At 37.4% G+C, this 26,316-nt stretch overlaps 1 protein-coding gene across 2 annotated transcripts; it reads left to right on the forward strand.

Annotated features, from left to right (window-relative positions):
- Positions 1-1,094: 1,094 nt before the first annotated feature.
- ptbp2a (polypyrimidine tract binding protein 2a) lies at positions 1,095-16,277 on the forward strand. 2 transcript variants are annotated; one of them, XM_053494382.1, is made up of 14 exons: positions 1,095-1,170; positions 3,174-3,201; positions 6,064-6,133; positions 6,394-6,578; positions 6,700-6,837; positions 6,967-7,083; positions 7,313-7,423; positions 7,527-7,737; positions 10,801-10,913; positions 12,320-12,353; positions 12,810-12,902; positions 14,388-14,604; positions 14,689-14,766; positions 14,869-16,277. In XM_053494382.1, exons 1-14 carry the CDS (start codon positions 1,163-1,165, stop codon positions 14,996-14,998), a joined length of 1,533 nt encoding a protein of 510 aa, XP_053350357.1. In that variant the 5' UTR covers positions 1,095-1,162; the 3' UTR covers positions 14,999-16,277. The 2 variants fall into 2 exon arrangements, with proteins under 2 accessions (XP_053350357.1, XP_053350358.1); XM_053494383.1 differs by having other exon boundaries at positions 7,527-7,725.
- The last annotated feature ends 10,039 nt before the right edge of the window (positions 16,278-26,316 follow it).

The following is a 26,316-nucleotide window of genomic DNA, read 5'->3' on the forward strand; positions in this document are numbered from 1 at the left end:
CATTTGATACAAAAGAAGCCCGAGTGTTTTATTACTTTTAAACAACAGGTCTACAAACACCATTTTTTATCAACAGATTATTATTTGTTTTTTTTACCTACAGTAGTTATTTTGTTTCACCAACATATATACTTCTGCGACTGGTGGAACTAACTAACCTTGATTTGCGGAGCTGGTGACTGAGGACTAGAAGACAAAGTGTTTTTAAAGATTACCTTATGTTCTCAGGTGTGTTTTCTTGCTGAAGGTATTTATGTGACTGCTTTTGAATGTGAGTTTTGAAAGGCAGCTGCTCTCCCTTCTTTCCAGTACTGTGGACCATACCAACCTTCTTTCATTAATGCTGGGGACCAGAGTGATATATACCGTTAAACGTACCAGTGCTGTTATACTTTATATTTACACTCGGTCAGAACTAACTGTTGTATAATATATTACCTACAATTATTTTGTCATTTAAAATGCCCAATTTAAATTTTATTTTAAGGCATGCACTGATCATGACAAGGAACACTCTGACAAGGAAAATGCAATGTTCTGGGACCTTCCCTCCGTTTGGGACAGCGGATCTGCTAAAGGAGGAAGCGAGATGTTTTGACCATTACAGATATCTATGAGTCAATTTTTCATCAGAGAAAAGGTCCACCTGTGCCCTGCCAAGCCTCTCCCAGATTGAGGACACCACTTGAGATGAGAGCAGAAGGCCTCTCATTCTCATTCCTCTCACACCTCACTCCATTTCTTTATTGGTTCATCTTGGTCTCCAATCAACTATAAAGTGTACCGCCTAATTGGCTGGAATAAAGGCCTACCAAAACGATGGCTCTTTGCAGTAAAATGGAAGACCCATATCCTATGTGAATAACCATGACATAAATTAATCCTGTTATTTCTATCATAAAGGTAAAACTACATAAAAAAAAAACAAATACATATTTTGCAGGAAGGAGAATGCTAGGTTGAATGTAACAATCAGATTATCTCTTATTGTTCTAAGAATTTCCAGGTTCACAACAACATCCAGCCAAAAACAAAAATCTCCTCGACTCGTGGATTTCCGGGTTTTTCCGGAAACTATTTCCGCCTCCATTTTGTTGCCTTGTATGCAGCTAGAGGGATTGTTGCTGCTGGTGTCTGGGGTGTGGAGAGAGCTTTTTCAGCGATGGACGGGTGAGTTTATCCCTGGTTATTATTGCTTTTAACGTTATATTTCTAGACATATAAAAACTGCATAATTGGTGAATGTGTATGTGAACACAGTTACGCCAGACGCTACTAGGCTAGCCAGCTAACTCATTGAATCGGTGCAAGAATGAGGCAGGTAGCGTAGCGTGGCGTGTAGTTAGCAACACTGTATGTGCGCGCGCGTGTGTGCAGATTATATAATTGCACCCTTATTAAAAGCTTATTATAAATCTGTCCGTATGAGTGTCACAAAATCCACTTTCGATGCAAATAAATCACAATAAATAGCTTATTTCTTTACTCGGCTATAGTTGGGAGCAGAATGTTTACTAGTTAGCCAACACGCTGGGCGAGCAGAGTGGCTAAGTGTGAGCGTCTGGTTTGTTTTGTTTGTTTTTTTTGTTTTCTTTAGACTATTGGATTTTTTCTTTTTTAAATAGGTACGTTTTAATTAGCAGTTACGACGTGTAAATATAACAAATCGAGAAAATCGCACGTTTGTCTTTACGTCACCTGCCAAGCCGATGCTAGCGTGATAGCTAAATGCTAACCTGTACCGTTCCCGCTGCTTTATGCTACAAAGCTAATGCGGCCCGTTATGAGACGTGTGGGTGCCAGGGGTAGAAACGGTATAACAACGAAACGAAGAAATGCACACGTACGTAGTCACAACCTATCAGTATTTACTGTAACACAGGCTGTTTAACGGTTAGTGGTGTCATTTAACGTTTTAGTTATGATGCTGTTGGAAGGCCAGTAACTCTGATGGACAGACAGACAGTGATGATCTGCTTTTACTGTTGTTTAAACCCCCAATCGATTATTTAAGACCAACAGCATCACTCTAAAATCTCACTAATTTTGGTGTTTGCTTTTTTTTTTGGCTATTTGTATGGCCTGTAATACAAACTGATGGTTTTATCATATTTATTGGTTTTAGGTTTTTAATATTGTATAACACACTATGACTTAAGCAAATGGCCGAAACCTTTCCTTCTGCTTTCATTACTGGGCAAGTTGTAACTTCATTGTCTAGTCTTTGTTTTCTAGAGATTCAGTAAGTGTAAAAATGAGCGATATTGTGTGAATATTTACATTCCGCATATTGTGATTTTGTATTTCAAACCAAGCACAATCTATAATTTTTATTATTTATTTTTCAAGGAAAATTTTCAACATGGAATAAGTGCTTGGATTAACATATTTTCTTACAGTCACTCAATTGGTTAGTAATCTAATTTTCACATTAAAGCACCCGAGTTCATATCCAAAAAATTTACTCCAATGTCTGGTACAGTTTGATCAGTGAGAACACAATCGTTTCAGGCTTGGGAACCGTGCCCGAGTAAAGATTACACCATAACCTGGGATGGAGAGAGACAAATATAAGAGGCAATACTACCTGGAAACATAAATGGATCACTGTTTGGATATGATGTCATCAGTGCCTTCCGTTTCCTATAAAACCTGTGTGTGCATGTAGCACGTGGCAATTTCGCAGACATAGCTGATAAACTAGGAGGATATGCAAATTTGATTCTTTCCCTCCTTAAATATCAAAATTATTATGCGTGACACAAAGCATAATATCGTTGCTCCCTTCTTGTGTTTGGCGGCAGCTCACAAAAAAGTTTCGGCGGGTGTAAATATGCAAGTGTGCCTAAGCAAAAATAATGTGAATGCTGGCCATCGGGGGAATGGGGAGGGGAGCAATTGTTCTGGAGCACAGTACAAATTTATCGTACCTAATGTGAAAATTCCTTACTTTAATGGATGCAGTGGACAAGCTTTTTAGAGATCATTAGCAATATCAAGTTGTAAATTAAAGTAAAATAAATTAATTTTAAGGGTGTTAATGGTTGACATAATGTCTTAATCTTTGTGCTTCATTTAATTTTGTTAACAAGACCTGATAGCCACCATACATTGATTTTGTTTGAATATGTTTCTTATTAAAATCCTTGTTATGTTTACCCCGCCCCCCCAAGCATCAGTGATGTTGCAGTTGGTGTAAAGGTAAGCTTTGACTTTATTTACCTTTCTATTTGCATTTACAGTGCCATTTGCCAAGTGACTGTTTATATGCTAAATTTAGGAAAGCTTTAAAGAAAGTGAATGTGTAATTTTTAGATTATTTAAACAAATATTGCAATGATTAATAAGAGTTAAAATGCCTGTAAATAACAAGAAAATAGTAAGGATGTATCAGAGCATTCTAAACACTAACATGAAGTCGGTTCAACTGCAGCAAAGATTAGGTTAATATTAAGGCTTAGTGTTTTCGTTTGAATACCCACCTATGAACAGTTTAAAGCTATAGCATCTGAATGTCAAAATAACTTTTTATTTTATGTTTTTATTGTGAAAATATGAAGCCATGTCTAGTAGTATTTTGATGTAGGAAAGCCCCTCTTACATGCTGTGTAATTTAGGGGTGTGTTCATAGACTTAATGCTTTTTACTTCCATGCGGTTGGGAGCAGGTGGTCAGATAACATGGGACCTGAGCGAGATAATACACAATGCGTTTCCAATAATGTTTAGTACAACTCCATTAAAACTACAATAGACACAAATTAGGTACCTCAGGTTTGCAGATTAAGTGATGCTGTTTGCGCGGCAGGTCACGTCTGCTCTGCAGAATTTTTCATCAGGCCCTGCTTGTGTGGAACATTTTATTTGTTGTCATTCACGGTTTAGTAAAAATAATGTACAATTGTCTGTACAGGTGCTTAGATTATTAGAAACAGTCGAAGTTTTTTTTTTTTTTTTTTTTAAGGCATTTTTTAAATAGATTTTGCTAAAGGTTTTCACTTCTGTGCTTTTTGATGGCAGGAGCGTTTTCGTAGTTTTTAGGCTGAAATATTAAGCAGACATTCAGTAAAGCTTTGGCTTTAATATTTCTCTTTATTATGTCTGTCAATCACGTTAACAGAACAAATGCAAAAAGCACACCCTAGGTAAATCATTGCAGTTATTGACCTATTGCTACATGCATTCTGGAAAAAAGTTTGCTGTTTGCCTATATATGTTTCATGAAATAGGGGTAACTAGACTATTTTATAAGGGGGAAGTGGACTTAAGCTAGCCAAGATGTCCTGAAGTATAATTAAATATATTATTATTATTATTATTATTATTAATGATGCCTGGCCCAAAAACCACCATTTGAGTTTAAATATGCGAACACTTAAGAGCCTTTGATTGGATAAATTCTGCAGAGATTAATGTTTCAGCTGGCGACAATTCTTTTAACTCTAAATGATAGAGTGAGCAACTTATCATTTCTTAAACAACCATGTTGAGACAAGTGTCCAGTGGACATGGAAGAAATGTTAATGTGTTTTTGAAGGGTTGGGAGAATGAAACTTAATACCTATCAGATGGAAGGTGCTACATAAAAGGGGGTTTCACATCAAACCGGAATGTGAATCATGTGAATCAGGCAGTTCGAACATGGCTCCTGCATACTGAAAAATTTCTACTTTGATGGTATCCAAGCACTAGTGAAATGCTCACATAAGCTTGTGCTGTTACTCCGCATAATCAAAAGTCTTGGTTTGACTAAACACCTAATTGTGTGACTCTTGAAACTTCCAGTACTTAATGCAACACTGGTTCCCATTACCATTTAAAAAGCTCTTGTGGCAGTTTAAGTGCATGTTCTGAGACTGGCATTAGAAAGACTGTTTGCACACTTGTCTGTCAAGTGGTTAACGGAATACACAATTTTACCTGATAATGACGAAATGTACCTTTGTTTTAGAAGAGACTGACGAGAAGTTAATTTCCAACCCAGCTCTTTAAATACTAGCCTGACATGTCCTAATGGTTTGCCCTTGTGTGGATCCATGTTGGCGAAATTGCATTTCACTTTAATGTTTAAGGATGTATAATGTCATTAAAAACAAAGACAAATAAATCCAGACTAGAGCTTTTTTTTTTTTTTTTTTTTTTGGAATAATGGAAGGGAAAATGCCAAGGCCATTAAAATGTATCATTTGATATTCCGTGGCTATTTGTCATTGAAGAAATAGAGAAGATTTAGAACTGTCCCCTGGATATTTGATTTAGGCCTACTTCAAGTTTCCATCTCCGGCTTTCATAATATTAGACTGGCAGTAATTGAATGGGGCCTGTTTATGTCTAAGATGGTTAGGAAAATTGTGATATTCTCAGAAATGCCTTCTGCTAGCAGATCTCCTAACTTGGTTTGTGTTCCACCAACAGAATTTTCCTCCCTAGAGAATGATTTTAACCTGTTTGTGTGTGGAAGTAGTTATGGGAAAACATTGATTTTAGTAGCGTTTGTGGTTTTGACTTTATTGGATGTTTTTCATTTAGCTTTTGAGATTCTATTAAAAGCTTATGTTGGAAACTTGATTACCTTCACCCAAAGCACATTTTAACCAAAGTCAAAATTGTTACAAGTGTGCTTAGGCCGATCCCCATTTTAAATAGTCATGCAACAACTTAGTCGGTGCAAATGGTAAAATCCACAATTGTGGTTTATTAACAGATCATTTCCTAATCATAAGGGATGTTAGTTCCAAACCCCTACCAAGTATAGTTGACTTGACTTGAAACAATTTAGGGTTTGCAGCTTTGCCTAGTGTCCATCATTCACTTTTAGATGTATTTTGAGCTACATAGTGGCTAATGCTATAAACATTTAGGGGACTTCAGGGATCTAATTGAGTTTAGGATGAACTGACTTTCTTACATCCCAGACACTGCAAGATCAGAAAGACATCTTAGGAAAAATAGAAGGGTTGGTATTTTAAGTCTTTAGAGAGCTGTGTTTCATGTTCTTGACAGTAGCGAAAGTAAAGCATTGGAAGGTGCTGTGTATTTCACTTGAAATTTTTCTTTATTTTAGAGGGGGTCAGATGAGCTGTTGTCCAGCAGCATGTACAACAGTCCCAACTCGGGGATGAGTAGTATGAGTGGTAAGCATGACACTGTTTTCTTTGTTTCTGTTTATTGAACAAAGCAGAATAATTAAATCATAGGCATTGTGTAGAAAAATTTGATCGTCAGGGCAGTTGTGAGTTTCTTTAATTGAATTAGAAGGATGACAATTGGAATAATTATTAAACAGTTCCAGCATTTGGGTAATTCTATCCAAGCGAGTCCCAATATTAACCAGTTGTCTTGATTTCATTACAATTTTGCTGTAATGCATTGCTCTGCTGCATTACCTTGTTAGATGGCACATCCAATGGAAGTGACAGCAAAAAACTCAGAGTTGAAGAAAGAGTGGGAGAGGCTCCTCCATCACGGGTTCTTCATATCAGGAAACTACCCAGTGAGGTCTCAGAGACGGAGATCATTGCCTTAGGATTGCCCTTTGGAAAGGTCACTAATATCCTTACCTTAAAAGGCAAAAACCAGGTAAGTTTTGGAGCTGCATTTTCTTTTATTTAATAAGTTATTTAATAACTTTATTTAATATTTAATGAGTTTTAATAGATGAGTATATTAGACTTTTACTTTTGACGTTTGCTCTGTGTAGGCATTCCTAGAGCTGAGCACGGAGGAAGCAGCTATTACCATGGTGAACTACTATTCAGCTGTTACACCACATGTTCGAAATGTCCCCGTCTTCATCCAGTATTCAAATCACAAAGAGCTCAAGACTGAGACAAACCAGGTGACCAACCTTCTTCATAAATCATTTGACATGCATCACAACTGTTATTGAATAATAGTTGAACAGTGTTTGTGCCGCCTGGGCTTTTATGCTGAAACTTGGATGTTGTCTGCTATTTTTACTGCTCAGTCCGGAACACCCACATCAGGCTCCGGTGATGGAACACTCTCAACACCCAGCAGTCCAGTTTTGAGGATTATTATAGACAACATGTTCTACCCTGTCACTCTCGATGTATTGCAGCAGGTTGGCATCCTACAAATGGCTGTCCGATATTTTTTCTGTTTGCCAAATTAAACAAAAATTCTATATTTAAAACACATACATTTGCACATTGTATGTAAATGTAAAAACTTCTGTTTTTAAAGTGGTTTACATTCTTACGTTGTCTTTGTATAATTGTTGTTTTTTTGTATGTTTTTCTCCCTTTTTTTGTTGATAGATCTTCTCAATTCTCTCCTTTCTCTGTCAATAGATCTTCTCAAAGTTTGGCACAGTTATGAAAATCATCACTTTCACAAAGAACAATCAGTTTCAGGCCTTGCTACAGTACAATGATGCATCGAGTGCTCAGCAGGCCAAAGTGGTGGGTGTTGGATCTGTTTATGGCAAATTGTGCCCTCAGTGCTCAGGTTTGTACAATGCTGTACATGTTGTTTAAAATGTAAGTAATTCTTGCTCTCTCCTAGGCACTCGATGGTCAGAACATATACAATGCTTGCTGTACGCTCCGTATAGACTACTCCAAGCTTGTCAACCTGAATGTGAAGTACAACAATGATAAGAGCAGGGACTACACTAGACCAGAGCTCCCTGCAGGTGATGGGCAGCCTGCTGTGGACCCCTCGGTGGCAGCAGCCTTTGGCAAGGACTCAAACTCCCTGCTCGGTAAGATCCCAGGTATCTCCCTCTTTTTCTTCTTTTTCTGAGTCTTGGTTTGGAGCTTTATAAATTTCTCAAAAAGTGGAAGTTATTTGAATCCAAACTGTGTATTCAATTTCACCTGATACAACATTTTAGGATTGATAGCAGCAAACAGAATATTTACTAAAAAAAAAAAAAAAGTATTCCTTGGGTAAACTGATATTATCTGCAAAGGACCAATCCTTCAGCTGTTTTTTGCTCTACCGTCACAAGACACATACCTTATAAATAGCCATACGTTGTAGGTAACATGGATGATCCCTTGTGTATATTGTATAGCTTTGTTTAGAACCTAATGGTGATGAAGTACAATAAAAGACATACCCGGTAGTGCATATGGCACTTCCTTTATCTAGTAGCAACCCTGAGGCCATATCGACAGGAAAAGCCTGGATCAGATTTAGAAAAACATCTGATCCAATCCTCTAATAAGCAACACAGAATTACTTGTAGCACAATATAGCACAATATAAAACAAGATGTTTCATTACCTTTGCTCTACTGCTTAGCCTGGTTAATTGCGATTAGCCAGTGGTTTAGCTAAAGACTTGTCCATTCCTGCATCTGAAAGTTACATTGTTTAAATTTTAAAAGGAAGCTTTTGTATACAATAAAATAAGTTTAAGTGGTATAAATGACTGTGAATTTACACACTTGGGTAGGTTTTTTTTTTGTTTTGTTTTTTTGAGTGTTTGAGCAGTTTGAATTTAAAAATCTTTCCTTGTGCAAAATAAACCAAATATTATTGGCATAATTGGAAACTTCATTAAATTTAATAAAAAAAATAAATGGTTATTTATAGCTCTAATCATCATCAGATGGAAATTAGTTCTAAACTGTGACTTCAGCTTGTACTGAGGACACAGGCTTATACAGTCTCATTATTATGAAGGTAAAACAGTAACAAAACCCGAGAACTTGCCAATTTGCATGTGAGAACTTGTAAAATTGATATTTGTATTTGTAAGTTGAAATTTATACTCACAGCTCTGATGTGAAAAGCTGCATCTATCAATTTGCACACATAGACAATACTCAGAACACCTGTGTTTTGAATTTGAAGTTGCAGATTAATAGTGACAAATGTGTAAAGTGTCATTCACATAAACAAAATGACAGGCACAATGTGCACTCACTTGTGCACTTGTAAACTCGAACTTGAGAGAGCAGAGTCGGGGGCGGGGCTGGGGTGGGAATGAAGTCATTTTATTGGTCGATGCCTCACCAATGAACAACGCCAGCCACAATGCAAACATTTGTATGCATATGTATCAGCTATTTTGCTTTTAAACGCTTGGAAAATATTTTTATAAAATATCATTAGTTTTACTGGATTTTATATACCAGTAAAAGCACAGCAATGTCGTTTAATTGGTTGGAGCCAGCCAATGAAGTGGGACGTTTTGTGCGCAATTTCGGTGGTGGTGGTCGATGGATTGCGATGGCGGCATCAAACAATCCCACTTCATTGGCTGGCATCGGCCAATAAAATGACTTCATTCCCACCCCGCCCCTGACTCTGCTCTCTCAAGTTTGAGTTTACAAGTGCACAAGTGAGTTTTGCTACAGGAATATCGCAAAATGAGTAGCAAAAGTCAGAGCGCTGGGATTTGAGGTTGTACTGCCAGATCTAAAAGGTTGTGAGTGCCGACTTGTGGTTGTACAGCGAAACTGAAGTAAAGCGCAAAGATAAATGTGTAGTACACAATTGTGCCTGTCATTTTGTTTGTGAATGACACTTTACACATTTGTCACTATTAATCTGCAACTTCGAATTCAAAACACAGGTGTTCTGAGTATTGTCTATGTGTGCAAATCGATAGATGCAGCTCTTCACATCAGAGCTGTGAGTATAAATTTCAACTTACAAATACAAATGTCAATTTTACAAGTTCTCACATTCAAATTTGCAAGCTCTCGAGTTTTGCTACTGTTTTACCTTCATACATTATGGTCAGTATTTTAAAGGTTTTTTTTTTTTAAGTAGATTTTTGCTGTCCAGAATGTAGCACACAGAACCTGAAAGTATGGACTATCAGTCCGTGTGAAGTAAAACTAACTTGGATTCATGTATATCTCCCAAAATCCAGGGCCAAGTGAATGCATAATATTTTAAAAGTTGTGTAGCTCAAGCTTTTCACACTGGCATGGATGTAGCATTGGATGGATCAATCTTCATTTAGGTGTTTTCACACTATTATTGCTTAAAATAATTTTTTTAAATATACTTTACCATTTTATTTATTATACTGCTTCAGTGAGCTTGTAACGTAACTTTTCAGCTCTCTCTGATCTTGCATTTGTAACACGTTAAAAAGATGAGAGAGGGGTGTGACAACAAGGCAACAAAGTATGCTAGCAGTGTGACTTTAGTGTTGCCGTATGTGCAGTTATTTCTTAAAAAAATAAATTATCACAGGTCTTTATTGTTATGAGCAGGTCAGGTGCTAATGTTTCATTAGAAACCTGGCATGATTAGATAATTACAAAGGCCAAAATCTTGTTCTCAGTTAATGAACAATGTACACAGCATGTGTTTCCACCTGAGCATAAAGGTTTCTGCTATAGACCTGAGGGGTTCCAGAGTAAAATTGTCTTTTGAATGTTATTGTCTTCTGTTGTTGGTTTGCCAAGCCAGTTATTCGAAATAGAAGTATTATTTTAGACTTTTATACCTTGGATGTTCTAAAAATCTAGTCTTAAAATACCATAATTATGGCTATATACTGTAGAGAAGAAATCCACCCATTTTGTAGTTGAAGTAAATCCAAGCTGTAAATGAGTTCTGACAGATATTCATTTAATTAAATGTGACCTATATGTTTGATATTTTTTGTTCGAGATTGGTTAATAAAACTCATCCAAATTGACCAGTGTAAAATAAAAAGTATTTTATAAGATGCATTTTATGAAGCTAGATATTAGTGTTTACTTTTTGTTATTGAATCATGCTTTGCACAACTTGCAATTTTGGTGTTTGAAAAACAGCTATATTGTTGTTGTTGGCAGTGTGCCTATGAGCTCTTTGTGTAACTGCAGGTGCACTGAGTCCCCTGAGTGCAGCGGCGGCGGCAGCAGCAGCAGCGGGTCGAGTCGCCCTGTCCGGACACTCGGGTAACGGAGTGCTCCTGGTTAGCAATCTAAATGATGAGGTCAGTCATTTCTTAAGCTTCTCATTCTATATAGCCTCCATTACGTTTCAGTCTACATAGCTTTGTGTTTGCTTTTTTTTTTTTTTATACCATTGTTGTGTGTGTTCATGTTTGATCAGTATAATGCACAGTGGATGAAGCAAAGTGCAGTAAGGCTGGTTGGAACTGCATCTGTTTGGTTGGATTCTTCACAAGACATGAACCTTTGCACTTATTACAGTTACAATTATTAGTATTTTTACCTTTAGGTTAAAATAAACAAATCATTGTGCCATGACATGATTTACATAATTGGCAAAACTTCAAGAACAAGACTGTTAATTATGTGGTAATGACAACAGTTTGCATAATTATTATTTTTTAAACCTTTAAGCTAACACATTCTGCTTGCATGTGTCCGCTTGTCATTTGTCTTTTCTGAAAGTTGCTTTTATTCTAGAAATTATTCATGGCCCTGCCTAATCCTTAAATTGTGCTGTTTCTCAAAATGAGTCATTTGTCTCTAACTCTGTCTCTCTCTTTCTCTCTCTTTCTTTCTGCTTTATTATACTGGTTAAATGTTTCCATTATCCATCTAAATTAATTTCCCATTTTCACTTTGGAAACTGAACACTTGTTAAAAAATTTAAGTGTTAACTATCCTTACTTCTGGAAGAAAGAAAAAATCCAAATTTGAATGTGTCACTTTCTTAGTAATGACCAAGTGTGTTTGTCAGGTCTGACATGGCTTTTGTCTGTTCGTGCCATAACTCAATGGTGGTTTTCTAATCTACACTAGCATGGCAGTTATGGGGAATATTACACTGCATGACGATTTGAGCAATTGGACAATTTACTACCATTCTTATGCCTCTCCTATATTTAATTATGTTGCATGCTCTCCCCCCTCTCCATAACAATATTTGTTGCTTTTTTATTAATGTTTCTTACCCTGGTTCTGGGTAACTACGTTGGCACAATTATTTGCTTGTATATTCTGTAATTGCACAGAGCAACCATTTTCTGACCAAACTCCTGCATTTCCTGTGTACTGACCTGTATTGTATATTTTTTGTCCCCCACTTTTTTTTTTATTCTGCATTTGTCTCCCTTCTCCCCCTTCCCAATCATTCCCCATTTTCTCCTCTCTCCCCTCTATCTTTCTAAATCCTTCCCTTTTCATTACTATCTGCCTCTCCCAATCTGCCCCACCCTGACCACACCTCACTGTTCATGCTCTGTGCTTGAACAAATATGTTCCTCGGATGAACTTGCCCCCAAATTAACTGCCTTGACCCATGATCCATGACCACCTCACCATTCTGCTGGGAAACCACCCTCCGTTATGGATGATCTGTTCATCTTCGCTCTTCCTCGACTCTTCTCTCTACCTGTCTCACGCTGCTTGCTCTTCTCTCCTTCTAAAGATGGTTACGCCCCAAAGTCTGTTTACCCTCTTCGGTATGTTCTTGTTAGCACTCTACGTTTATTTATTTATTTTGGTTGTTGTTGTTGTTTTCATTTATTATTCCCCCATATTTTGTTAAGTCTTTAATTTATTTAATAACATTTGCATTTTACTCTTAGTTTTGAGTTTTTCCTCTTTCCCTTGAAGTGCTTTTTTTATTTTTGTATTTTATTAATTTTATTTATTTATTTTAAAGGCATGCATGTTTCTGCATGTACTGTCATCTCAGAGCTTATATTTAAATGTATTTTTATTTGAGGGAATCTCTGAATCTCTTGCTTCTGTTTAAACTGTAATTAGTTTTCTTCATTAGGAAAATGTTCTGTCTCTCTCTATGATGAGTCTAGCTCTCCACTCTAAGTTTCACCCTGTAAAAGGCTAACTGTTCCTCCTTCTCCATCCTACTCCTCCTCCTCTTGCTTCTCTTGCTGCTCCTTGCTATTATCCAGGGGTGTATGGTGATGTGCAGCGTGTGAAGATCCTCTACAACAAAAAAGATAGTGCATTGATACAGATGGCTGATATGAATCAGGCCCAGCTTGGTAAGATTTCATAATTATGTCTACAGTCAGAAAAGAAAATCATTTTTAAAAAAAACAAATTTTTCTCGTTTAAATTTATGTTACTATAGACTTGTAGTCACTTGGAAGTAGTTTAGTTTGGATTGTTGCTTAAAATTTACTGAAGGGAGGCACTCATTGTTTCACTTGAGATGGAATAATGTTTATTGGTTTGGTTACCATAGTTTTAAATGGGAAAAGGGGACAATGGTAAACCCTTAATCCACTGCTGATTTGAATCCTGTAGGTTACGCGACAGTATATTTATGTATATTTTTAAACTGTAATAACAATCGCAAGTTAATATGCATTTGCAGCAAGCCCAGTAATTTTTAAACGAGTGCTGTTAGCTTTGTATAATCTGAAAACATAGCACTTTTAATATTTTCCCCTTATGTGTTGTTATAACAGACTAAAAATTCCTAAATAATTGACTTACTTTGAGCCCTTAAAAGCCGTTATTTGGTGGCACTTGTTTAATTTGGGTTAAATTGTTTAGAACTGTAACTTGTTAACTATCGTAACACAGTTATATAATATTAATATATAGGGATGGAAATCACAAGGGACCAGCCAATATATCATGATACCTAGATACCAATATAATATTTTGTTACAATTCTAAAACTTGGCAAATAGTTTTTACCTACCACACAGTGCCTGTCTATAGACAGATTATAGCTCACTACTTATAGGGTTATAAAAGAATGGCAACATTTTACCACCTCAGGTACAATCATATAAATCAATGGAATATTATTATTATAATTTTTTTATTAATAATTTATTTATTTTGAAATCGGTGTGGCCAAAAAAGAATTGGCAAACAAAAGCATCACGATTCCTAACTGAAACAATCAATACCCATCTCTCCTCATATGGACATGCCTTTTGCTTAATCTTCATGTTCAAGTACCGATAGGAGTTTATGCATGTGTATTTGCTTAACTATTGAGTGGGGGGAAAACACCATATGTGGCGTAATTATAATTTTTCAAGTGTCACTTTTCCCCCGTCAGTACCTGTTTGTTTGCATAAGATGCAGATCATGCTGGTTTTGGTTACATTTTAAGTTTGTTAACCTGCCACTGGGTTAAAGAATTTAAATCTCGTAGGGGTGACAAACTATTGTAGTGATAATGCATGTTAATGTAGGTATATTGTGATCTATTTACTAACATGGATTAAATCATATATGAATGCCTTACAAGAGAAGCACTAGGTGAAATTGACATGCATTTTCATTTGTGAGAAATGATGCATTCAGAATTGATAAACACCTGTGAAACTTGCAGGCGGTATAAAGGCCATGACACCCTAATGTCTGTATACTTTATTTGCTGCTTGTAGATGCTAGGTAAGCCTAGTGTAAAATTTCGAAACATGGCTTATTTTCCCCCCCAATTGTGGTGTCTTATGAAATTTAAATCATTGAACTTGTCTCATGTTTGCCCTGTATATTTCTAGCAATGAGTCATCTTAATGGTCAGAAGATGTATTCAAAAATCATCAGAGTGACCTTGTCCAAGCATCAAACGGTTCAGTTACCCAGGGATGGCCTGGATGACCAAGGTCTCACCAAGGACTTCACCAATTCTCCTCTACATCGTTTCAAGAAGCCTGGCTCTAAAAATTTCCAGAACATATTTCCTCCCTCTGCAACACTGCATTTGTCCAACATCCCGTAAGTGCAGCTCTTACTGTGGTACTGTCAGTCATTTTCTCTGGTTTTAGGAATACTTACCCCGTTATCTTGTCTATTTTACAGGCAAGACATTACTGAAGACGACCTCAGAGTACTGTTCACCAACTCCGGAGGCACTGTGAAAGCATTCAAATTTTTCCAGTAAGTTCTGTTTGTGCAATTAATAAAATTAGCTCATGTAATGCTTCAGTACAAAGTTTTCCATAACTATGTTGCTGACCTTGTACTATTTTTAAATGGCAGAGATCGTAAAATGGCTCTAATTCAGTTATCTACAGTTGAAGAGTCCATTCAGTGTTTGATCGACCTACACAACTACAACATGGGTAACAATCACCATCTGAGGGTTTCATTCTCCAAGTCAACCATTTAAAAGAAGATATGTTTAATGTTTTCTAATGTTACCTGTTGACTGTTTTGGTACACTGGGGACCACATTTTGACAGGTTTTGTTTTCTTTTACCAGTCATTCCGTATGAAAATGAGTAAATTATACCAGATTTATCTGGGGAAAGAAAATAATACATTAACAGCCCCCTGTGTATTACCTCCCCCCAGTTCTTCATTACAGGAGGTTGAATCCTCTTGATCCTGATTAGTTGACAAAGAATGTGCCTTACTCAACAATCTATTATAAATATTTTCACATCCATAAATTTTCAGAAATGCAAGACATCCACCACATGACAGCGTAGGCTTATTTGTTGTGAAGGTGTTAATGGTTTGAAAAATGTCAGTTGCTTTGTTTTTTTTTGTTTTTTTTTCCTTGTGTGAACTGTACAGTGTGTGAAATCTTGCCTCTCCAATCTCAAGTCCATGTGTTTGTTTTTTGACCATTTGTCTTGTTTTGCTTATTTGATCGGCTAAGATTGTGGATCCTGGTGAACGATCCAGTGGTGTGTGTGTATATAACAGACTATTCTAGTGCTTAATGGTCACTGCAAGTTTGAGTGCTAGCTTGTATCCAAGTGATTTTCAAAAGGTTATGACACAGTATGCCATGTTTAATTTTTTGTGTAGTAGGCACTGACTGTGTTGATACATATTGGATTTTTTTTTTTTGACATACACCATTTTTCTCTGCATGTCTAGATAAGTTATGAGAATCCTTGTTTAGAGAACAGCTGTTGCATGAATTTATAGCTAACAAACATGAGCCTGAAGTTTGACATGAGCAGTACTTAGAATAGGGACAACCTGGTGGGACCAAAATTTGTGCCTTTAGTCTTAATTTACTGAGCGTTCAGATTTTTAGAAAGTTTCATGTTTTGTATTTCCCAGAAGCAAGTCCCACAAACGTGCTGATATTTAACCTTTATGGAAAAATGTAACGGTTACCAAGAGATATAAACCATTTGCTGCCAAAGCTTTATGGTTGTATTTCTTACATGACTGGACTGTACATTTTTAAACTGGTGGTTAAGAAATGTATGTATAGTTTCCTCTTTTTTTTTTTTTTTTTTTTAATACATCTTTGGAAACAAAAGTGCAGTTTGGATGTGGCACAATTAAAGAATTGTTTTTTTCTAACACTGGGAAAGGATTGTCATTGATTTGTGTTTGTGGTTTGTTTTTTGCTTCTCTATCCCTCTTGTTCCTGTATCTGCTTTTACTGCTGTAGCATGCTCAATAAATACTTCTGTAGCTCTGTATTAACTCTGTCTCTCTCCCTCTCTCCTGTCCTTTTCTGTCTCCACTCTGCCTTTACTGTTCTCTATTTAGTAAAGGGAAATTATGCAAATATTTTATTTAAATTATTACCTAATGATAATGATACCTGATGATAATGTGTATGAGCACACTATATTGTTAAATTTTAAGTAAAGCTATAGGCTGAGTCACAATTATAGGGCCATCCTTTTGTTGGAGTTATGATTACCATGATGTTCCCAACCCTCAATGCATAACAAAGTAAAAGTAGACTGCTAACAGATGTCCCAGAATTGCACATTAATTGTAAGTAATGGTAAAAATCTCATTTTAGGCACGCATACTTTGCTAAGTGTTTGAGCCACAGCTCTGATCCTCATTTAGATGCTGCAATTCATCACACTGCTTTTATTTTGCACAATTATTTTGAATGAGGGGAAAGGGAGGAACCCACAATAAGGGCTTAGACCATATCTAAACTATGAATCCTGCTCCCAAGGTTGCCCGTGTTTATTTACAGCGTAGGAAGCTCACGTTACCTGTTGTGTAAAAAATTCCAGAGCTAAATTAAAGGGACCTTTTATGCAAAATTTGGGGTATTTGGTTAACTTTCTGATTATTTATTGGTTGTGTATACGTGCAAACAAAGAGGCAAGAAAATATTCCTCACCTTTTGTCTTTTTTTAAATTTTGTGTTGGCCTGCGATTAAATTGCCTTGTTGCTTGGCTAGGCTCTGCAGTTTTCTACAGGGGCCTGGATTAGCAGTATCTTATTTAGACACTAAAATGGTGCATTTGAAAGAGTCAAACTGGGGAAGCATGAGGTACGAGACATATTGACATAGACACATCGCGTAAGATTTATGTTAACTTCGTTAAAGAAATTATAAAATATTGGACCTTGTGTGACCTGGATTTAATTGCATAGTTGCATGGGTTTTCTATTTTGTACCAACAGTGGTTTCATTCAAAGCTAAATGAATCAGGCTTATTAAAAAAATCGCAGTGTGTCTTTTTTGTAAGGTCATCCATTGACTCTCTTACTACATATATACAATGTGTAAACAGAACAGAAAAAAGAGTTTCCCACTAGTGCTCTAAGAGAGCCTTTTCAGTTTATCTCTTTGGGGAAGCTTAAAAGTTGAATGTAGAACAATATACAGTGGAACCTTGGTCTGTGAGCATTCTGCAAGACGAGCAACATTTTAAAATAAATTTTAACTGGTTAAACAAGCAAGGTCTTGATGTACAAGTATTGTGTTATGTATACACTATGACTGCCAAGTGTCACATGATCACAAATGGTTCTTTGCACTGTGGGATTGTGGGTAATTGTCTCCCATGCTCAGTCTGGGTGTGTATGCGTCACTTATATAGTCAACATCCATGCGCCCGTGTACTGTTTAATATAACACTGTGACCATGTCTGTGCATGCGTGTAAAGCATTTTTGTAAATTTCGTGTCCAAGTGTAGTGACTGTTCTTTAGTATCTGTACTGCAACAACAGCCCTCAAGAAAAAAAAAAGTTTAAAAAGCTGTAGCAGGGCAGGAGATGATTCTGTTTAACAACAGCGTAACATCACATTTCCACGAACTCCTCAAAAGGAGGCAAAGCAAGTGTCATTAGAGAGGTTCCTTGTTAAACAAGTTTCCAGACAGCAGTGATTCTGTTAGTGTGTGTGTGCGTGAAAGTCGCCGCTCCTGCTTCATCTATCGTCTAACACCAGTTTTGATTCTTTTCAAAAGTAAAGTGTAGGTTAATTTGTTTCAAATTAATTAATTAATTTGTGGAGCAAATGATTAGGGTTTCCATTATTTTTTATGATGAAATTTGCTTTGCTTTATGAGTGATTTAATATACAAGCACACTTCCGGAATGCAATCCCAGGTTTGGCTGTAACAGAAAACTAAAACCATTAACTATACTCACAGGCAAAAGAAGCATTGCACATATAAATTTCTTCCAAAATTTATTTCTGTCTAACGAGTTGTGAGAAACCTACCACTGAGCCACCAGTGCCTTCTATTAAACATCAGCACCAGAAATATGAAATCCGGATGATATTTAGAATGACATAGTGTCAGCAGTGGCCCATGATATAGCCTCCTTGTATATAGCAACTCTAGCTTCAGCCAAACGGGGTTGAATAGTTTGATGCCTTCTTGTTTGTAACCCTGGAATAACAGCAGCAGTAGTGGCAGTATGATTCTGTCGCGCATTCTGTATGATTTCTCAAACAACACAATCAAATGAGTCTATCGCATTGTTACTCTTGGCCTTTCAGACCCAGGGAAATCATCACTGGAACCAGATGTTCACAATATGATCCATAGCCTGGAAATGGTGCTCAGAATGAGTTTATTGGCCAGGTATGTTAATACACACTGGGAATTTGAATTTGAAGCATCCTGATGGCCGCTTCTCTTCTAAAAATTTTAAAAAAACAAAATGGACATTCAGATTGTTTTTCTTACTTCTGATACCAAGACATCAGCACAGCATCCCTTAATAAGATATGAATTAGGTTAACTACGATAAAGTAACACTCTACTGAGCATGATGGTAATTCTACCTTTTTTTGTGGCGTTAATGTAAAAATGCAAACAAATGTATTAATTATATTTCAGTTTTTCATAACGGTAAAATATTTTGTATAATTTCGTAAAAGTTTCTTTTGTTTATGAGTATATTAACAAACCCTTTTTGTACACCAGCTCTTGTGCATAATGTTTAGTATGTAGCTTGGCATACTTGAATCTAGCTTGGCATAGTATGTACAGTAGTTTGGCAGACTTGAAACGTAACTGTTACCATGCACCCTTAGCAAATCTTAAAGGGCCAAGGGCTCTGATTGCAATGTGCAGTCTTATATAATCACTGTGTATGTCTTGCGTCCCCTCCTCTTTTTGCCCTGGGTGCCGTGACATCTAATTCAGCTCAGGCTCCCTGATAATGGCACTATTGATTTGGACCGTGTTCCTTTTAGAGCAGCCGTCCTCATGTCTCTTTATGTTGAGGCTGCTTCACACTGTGTTCATCCCGCACTTGGCCCAGCGTGGCAGTGTGTTTTGGTATTGTCATGGTGATTGCTGTCACCACAGTGGTGGTGTGGGGGATGAGAAATACGATTGTGTGACTGTGGCTTCTGCTCGATGTCCCACTTGCCCTGGAGCAGGGCTCGTAAAGTCGGTGGGAATTGGAGGATTGCAGATGAGATTACGCAGGCGAAGCAAGCTTTCCAGAAATGCTTTCCTTGCTACATTGATTGAGCAAAATATTATCACGCAGTATGAGACCATCTCGCTTATGAAAAAAAGCCTGGGTTTCCATGCTTTTACACAACATAATGACTTCATGCATGACAAGATGCATCAAGCTTATTGAATACTTCTCAGTTTGCCTGGTCATTTATGCTTCTTTTGTATTGTAACTCCTATTTGGAACACTTACTGCAGGCATTCCAGGAAAGTGTTGCTTAGCCAAATTTGCATGAAGGTGTGTGTTTCTCCAAAAATAATGTATGTATATGTTGTCCAGGTTGGTATTACTGGAGTATTTAAGACAGTATCCATATTCAGTATCCAACACAAGCATAAGTATCTGTCTTTTTTTTTTAGCAGCAAAATGTTATCTATAAGCACATAAACATCTAGTATTTTGATGCTGAATGAGTCCAAATGCATTAAGCCTACAATCAGATTGAAGTCTTTCATTCGTCCTTTTCTTTCTGAGCAGATAGAATCTGACTGAATAATCAAAGAGCTTCTTCTCTTAGTAGGGTCCTTGCCATTCTCACCTCTCCATGCCATGTAGGACGGGTGTGATGCTGCGCATGCTAATACCGAAAGCAGGCCCAGGCAGCTGGGAACATCAGCACGCCCATCCCTTCTCCCTTCCCCATCCTCCATCAGGCTGTCGCTTCCCTCTCTCCACCTGTGAGCTGATGGCAGTCTAACCGTGGTCAGGGAAGCAGCTCTGGTTCTGGGCAGAGAGGTCAGAGCACTAATGAGATGCCCAGGGAGAGAATGACAGGAGTGTGCATGCGTAAATAATCTATTAATTACAGGGGAGGTGCAGGATGAATCGAAAAGCTTTTCCTGTGATATCTTCATTCTGTCCCTGAACCCCCCCCATCCACCCCCCACCCAGACCCCATCACCACCCATCACACACACACACACACACACACACAGACTCACCTCACATCAGCACATCCCACTGAAGGTTCATGAAGAACCGCAAAGACAGGTTTATTCAGAGATTAAAGTGAAATCCTCTAGATTGCCGCATAAAAAGGTAATTTACAATATTAAACTGACTTTTATCTATATGCAAATGACTCGCTTCCTACACTTATTTAAATAATTTATGTGAAGGTACAAAAGTGAGAGGGGGTTATTTTTACAGGAGGAGTTAACCTGGTTAGGCTGTGGTGAAAACTTTTTTTTTTTTTTTTTTCCCTGCTGAGTTTATTTATTTCAATTATGCTGATAGTTCCCTCATGGGCTGAGCTATGGGACGCAACATGAGGCTTATTGCACTGCTTCTCAGTGAATATTTTGCCTCAGGGCTTTCCTTGAATAATGTCAATATCGGGGCTTGTGTTCATTCCTCAAGTTCCCCTCTAGCCGCTTGTCACATATTGTGATGTCTGTGACGTGGATAATTTCATCTCACGTTGAGGTGTTTGTGCAGGAACACGGACTTCTAGCAGATGTGACGTTCTGTCTCTTCTGCTGCCCAAAGCATCACTTTCTTGTCGTGTGGGAGAGTGAAAGCTGGGGGAGGGAACACAGCATATAAAGTTAGCCTTAATAGACGCTAATTGATTGCAGCAGCAGAGTGAAAATTAGGAGAGAATAAGCCTGAAGAGTCGATCTCTTGCGGATACAGAGTTGGATAAATCTTGCAATATGTTCCATAAAGAAAGTTTCACAAGTTTACACAAGTTGTTTTATTGATGTTTTAAAGTATGTTAGGCCCTAATTAACAATTAACAAATTTCACAATTTGAATGACAAAAAAAAAAAAAAAAAAACTAAGGGAAATGGTAAGCACAAAATAGAGGGAACTTTAATGGCTGCTTGGTTGTACCGGTCCCAATGCATAACCGATTCTTAATTTAACCCGCTTTTTTTCTCCTCTTTTACAGTAGGTCTGCAGGAGCTGGGATCCGTTTACTCACAGAGAAATGGAGGAAAGTAGAACCCACTGCATGTTATTAGTTGTGAGAAATCATCAACAGCTCACATTACCCAACACTCAGGCTCCTCTACAGTACCGTAACCAGCGCAACAATGATATCCGCGAAAGGTCAACTGGGTACGTTCTCAGAGTTGTGGTTTTACTTTTCCAGTTTTGTTTCACTTCAGAGACTCACATTTTCCAGAATGTTAAAGTGCTCTTCTCCGCAGGTGAAAATGAGCCTTCGGTACAAGACATAGTTTTATATAGCCCTCGTGCTCTGGTGAGACAACATAAATGAGGATTTTAGCACAACATCGTCTCTGCTGTTCTTATGTCTTATGCACCAACCCATAGTGCATACTTGCCATCTGTCAGTGTTTACTTGAGATGCTGAATTTTTTTTCCCCCAACATGCTCTCTACTGTAATGCGAAACATGATTTGCATCATTTGAGGGCATACTTTATTCATCATTTTTACTGGTGGAAATGATCCCTGTTTCTCTAATTCTTGTTTTTTTTTCCATCTGTAAAATGTATGCACATTGTGCGACACTTTGTACATTTCCATAATAAATGCCAGTGTTATCTTGATTATGAAATCTAGATGCAGTGAAATCAAAAGGTCAGTAGAAGGCACATCTCCAACACTGGATAATTGGTGATTATCTTCGTGATTTTAACCAAGTGATTGATTTAATGAGCAGATTATTGGCACAATGAGATACGACCGATGGCCTAGCTTCTCTCCAAGGACCATGCTGTCGTTGTGAATGACATCAGTGCGTGAGGTGAACTCACCATTAGTGATCTAATCTCCCCCAAGGACACATTACTGAGCAAAAACAGGCTTCATATCCCTCGTCCAGCACAGAGTGTCCTGGTGTGGTGAGGACAAAAAGCTTTAGTCTGAAATGGATTTTTAGATTTGATCAAATGCAACACTTGCAAATGCAACACTCCTTTTTCTTTCTTTTTTTTTTTTTTTGATGATTTCATAAACTCTCTTTTAGGCTTTTTAGCTAATTTTGTGGTCCAGCAAAGCTGTGACTTTAAAGATGGCAAAAAAGTAAATTAATAAAGACAATGCTTCAGCAACTTTCTTCCTAGTAACCCCTTTTATTGTGCTACCTTTCTCCATTTGCAATTCTCAGTTAATTTTTTTTTTTTAGAGTAGAGATGCGTGACCAAAGAGAACAAAGCATGTTATGTACACGTGTTGTTGCCATTGGTTATGCATTCCGATTCTACCTCACACCAATGCTTTGAGAGTTGTTGTTGCATGTGTTTTGCTTTTCTTTTTTTTTCATTATATATGAAATATAAGTATTTGCTTGCCTGCCTTCTAATGCATATGAACTTAAGTAACATCAAATTCTAATCCATAGGCTTTAATATGACGTTGGTCCAGGTTTAGGAGTATGTTTATTGGAATCTTTTGGAACCAATTTTTCCAGAAGCGCATTTGTGAGGTCAGACACTGATGTAGAAGACCTGGCTCGCAGTCACTGCTCTAATTCATCCCAAGCGTGTTCTATAGGGTTGAGGTAAGACCAGTAATTTTTTCCACAAAAAAAAAAAAAAAGTGCTTATCCATGTCTTTATGGACCTTGCTTTGTGCACTGGTGTGCAGTCATGCTGGAACAGGAAGGAATCAAAACTGTTCCCACAAAGTTGGGAGCATGAAGTTGCCCAAAATGTCTTGGTATGCTGAAGCATTAGGAGTTCCTTTCACTGGAAGTAAGGGGCCGAACACAATGACTGAAAACAACATAATACAGGACAGACCAGTTTTCAAATGGAAACAAAAAACCTAATCTAGGCTTCTGGGCTTTGCATGAAAATAGAAAGGAGAAAGTTACCAGAAGAACTCATATTCTCCAGCACGCTCAGTAAAACCTAACAGCTGTTTTACTTACAGTATTGTGCAAAAGTCTTGGGTATACACAGTGTATATTTGGTGTGAAAACTCTGCTTGAAAATAATCAGTAGTTAAAACAGCTGTTAGGTTTTACTGAGTATGCTAGAGAATAAATATAAATATATACTGCAAATGCTCCTGGACTGATTTATTAAACCCGGAGAGGCTATATATATATATGCAGTATATATGTAATCACGATGAATTGCAATACCTAGAGTTACTTGTATTTGAAATGTGCAAATAAAGAATAAAGAAATACATGACAAACTGGTTACATTTAACAAATCTCTCAAATGGGTCTGTCACTGCATGCAATGCCTGGGTAGTAGCAACTAATAGACAATCTGTAGATTCATTAGACAGACTGATAAATTTCAAATATTTAACTATTTTGATTATGGTTTAAAGCTAATAAAAACTAAAAATTCCGTATCTCAACAAATTAGAATATTGTGAAAAACTTTAATATTGGAGATATCATGGTGTCACACTCTAATCACCTAATTAATTTAAAACACCTGCAGAGGTTTCCTGAGCCTTTACATGGTCTCTCAGTCTGGTTCAGTAGCCTGACTCTTCACAGAGTGCTGTATCAAATCACATTAATGGAAAGTTGAATTTGGAAAAGAAAAAAACATGCAGTATGAAAAGGTGCAGGCTTAAGAGGATTGTGAAAAGAAGCTCATTCAAAAATTTGGTGGAGAATCACAAGGAGTGGGCTGCAGCTGGAGTCAGTGCTGCCACCACGCACAGACGTGACCAGGAGCAGAGATAATGTCAGAGGCAACTTGAGCTAAGAACAAAAAGGACAGAACTGTTGCTCAGTGGGACTAAGTCCTTTTTTTTTTTTGAATAAAAGTCAATTTTAAACCCAGAGTCTGAAGGAAGAGAAAAGATACAGAATCCAAGTTGCTTGAGATGCAGTGTAAAGTTTGCACAGTCAGTGGTGGTTTTGGAAGCCGTGTCATCTGCTGGTGTTGATCCACTGTGTTTTATCATGTCCACAGTTGTGTGCCAGGAAGTTTTGGAGCACTTCATTCTTCCCTCTGCTGACCAGCTTTATGGAGATGCTGATTTTGTTTTTTAGCAGAACTTGGCACCTGACCACACTGCCAAAAGTACCAATACCTGGTTTAAGGATGGTATCCCTGTGCTTGATTGGGCAGCAAACTTGCCCGACCCTAAACCCTTATGTTGTATTGTGAAAAGCAAGATGTAAAACACCAGATCCAACAATGCAGAAAGGCTGAAGGCCGCTATGAGAGCAACCTGGGCTTTTATAACAGCTCAGCAATGCCACAGACTGATCGCATCCAAGACACAACAGATTTCTGCAGTAATTCATGCATGCAGCACTCCGACCAAATATTGAGTGCTGTACATGTTCATACTTTTCAGTAGTCCAACATTTCTGTGTTAAAAGTTTTTTTTTTCTTTGGTCTAAAGTGATATTCAAATTTTCTGATATACTAAATTTGGGGTTTTCGTTAGCTGTAAGCCATAATTATCAAAATGAAAGGAAAAAAAAACACTTTAAATTTACCAGTTTGTGTGTAGTGAATCTATATAATAAATGATTTTCACTTTCTAAATTAAATGACTGAAATAAATCAACTTTTCAATCATATTTTAATTTATTGCGATGCACCTGCACATTCACACACTGCAAATGTTGAAGGGGTGTTCAAGTCAAACCAGGACTTCAAGACATCAAAACTTTAAGCACTGTATGTTGATGATATTCCTAGCCAGAGTAAAATATTTGAATAGTGAAAAGGTTTTTAAGAAGGCAACCCCAGCCAAGGTAGCTCAGAGCCAACTCTTTCCGTGAATATTCATTAAGGGAACAGCTGATCCTTGAAAATCCACGATAACCTGTCGCCAACTTGTAGTCGAAACACCTGCGCCTGTAAGAAGTGTACGCATATCATTCGTGAACACTACTTGTGCAGTACGGGAACTCGATGGGGAGTTGTTGCCACATCCTCCGTACAGCCGTGAACAAGCTCCAAGTCATTTCCACATGTTTGGGCCGTTAAAAGAGTTCCAGATAAGTGCATTAGTGTAGCAGAGGATTATCTAGAGAAATAAAGGGAGTTTTACACTCACAACTGCATGTTGCTATTCTGCACAACTAAAAGTCCCAGTTTGACTTAAACACCCCTCATATTTCAGTTCAGATAGGTGTTAGGAATGCCTTTGACAAAAGAACATATTGAAATCATTCTCATGGCTGGACTGGGAAACTATAAAATTAATGTCTTAATTTCCCCTATGTACAAAGACTTTTGTGACACCCTGTAGATTATTATAAAATAAAGATAGCTGCATATAGAAAGTGTGATTGTGTCATGCTACCCTTCATTTGTGTCTGCAAGTGAAAGATTTCCAAAATGGATCTAGTGTAAATTGGCCTTAATAAACCTTATGGTCTACGTAAAGTGCTTTTAGCATCACATAAAGGTTCTACTGTAGAGCACCAGTGATTGCATCAACTCACTTAATATGTACAAAGGGACCATTCAGCAGGTGCATTTGATCTATATTAAATATCTGCACTAACTATTCAATGTAAAAAAGGAAGTTACAGAGGCCCTTTTATTTAAAACATTCTTCCTGGATACAGACAACAAATCAAGTGCCAAAATGTAGAACTGGTATCCTTTAATTAGCTGATTAATTTAGATGATTCACATGTCTGTTAAAAATGAGTGGATATTTAGTGATGGCACATCTGAGCACTGCTAAGGTCCCTGGTGTGCTTGTGAGTGGAAATAAGTATGCTGGAGGAGTGAAATATCTAGCCTGGTAAAGAGCACATCACTGAGATGTGTAGAGCAGACTACAAGGACACTGTTCATTACAATATCCGAAATAAGATACATATTAGTGGGGAAAAGTCGGAAGAATAAATCTGTAAAATGGAGAGG

Source organism: Clarias gariepinus, chromosome 4, assembly GCF_024256425.1.
Source record: "Clarias gariepinus isolate MV-2021 ecotype Netherlands chromosome 4, CGAR_prim_01v2, whole genome shotgun sequence".
Classification (NCBI taxonomy): Eukaryota; Metazoa; Chordata; class Actinopteri; order Siluriformes; family Clariidae; genus Clarias; species Clarias gariepinus.

What these genes read in the sequence shown, in the direction of transcription:
- ptbp2a (XM_053494382.1), top strand. An exon ending in TCAAGACTGAGACAAACCAG is followed by an intron (nt 6,838 to 6,966) that starts GTGACCAACCTT and finishes TTTACTGCTCAG; the next exon opens with TCCGGAACACCCACATCAGG. An exon ending in AAGTCTGTTTACCCTCTTCG is followed by an intron (nt 12,354 to 12,809) that starts GTATGTTCTTGT and finishes GCTATTATCCAG; the next exon opens with GGGTGTATGGTGATGTGCAG.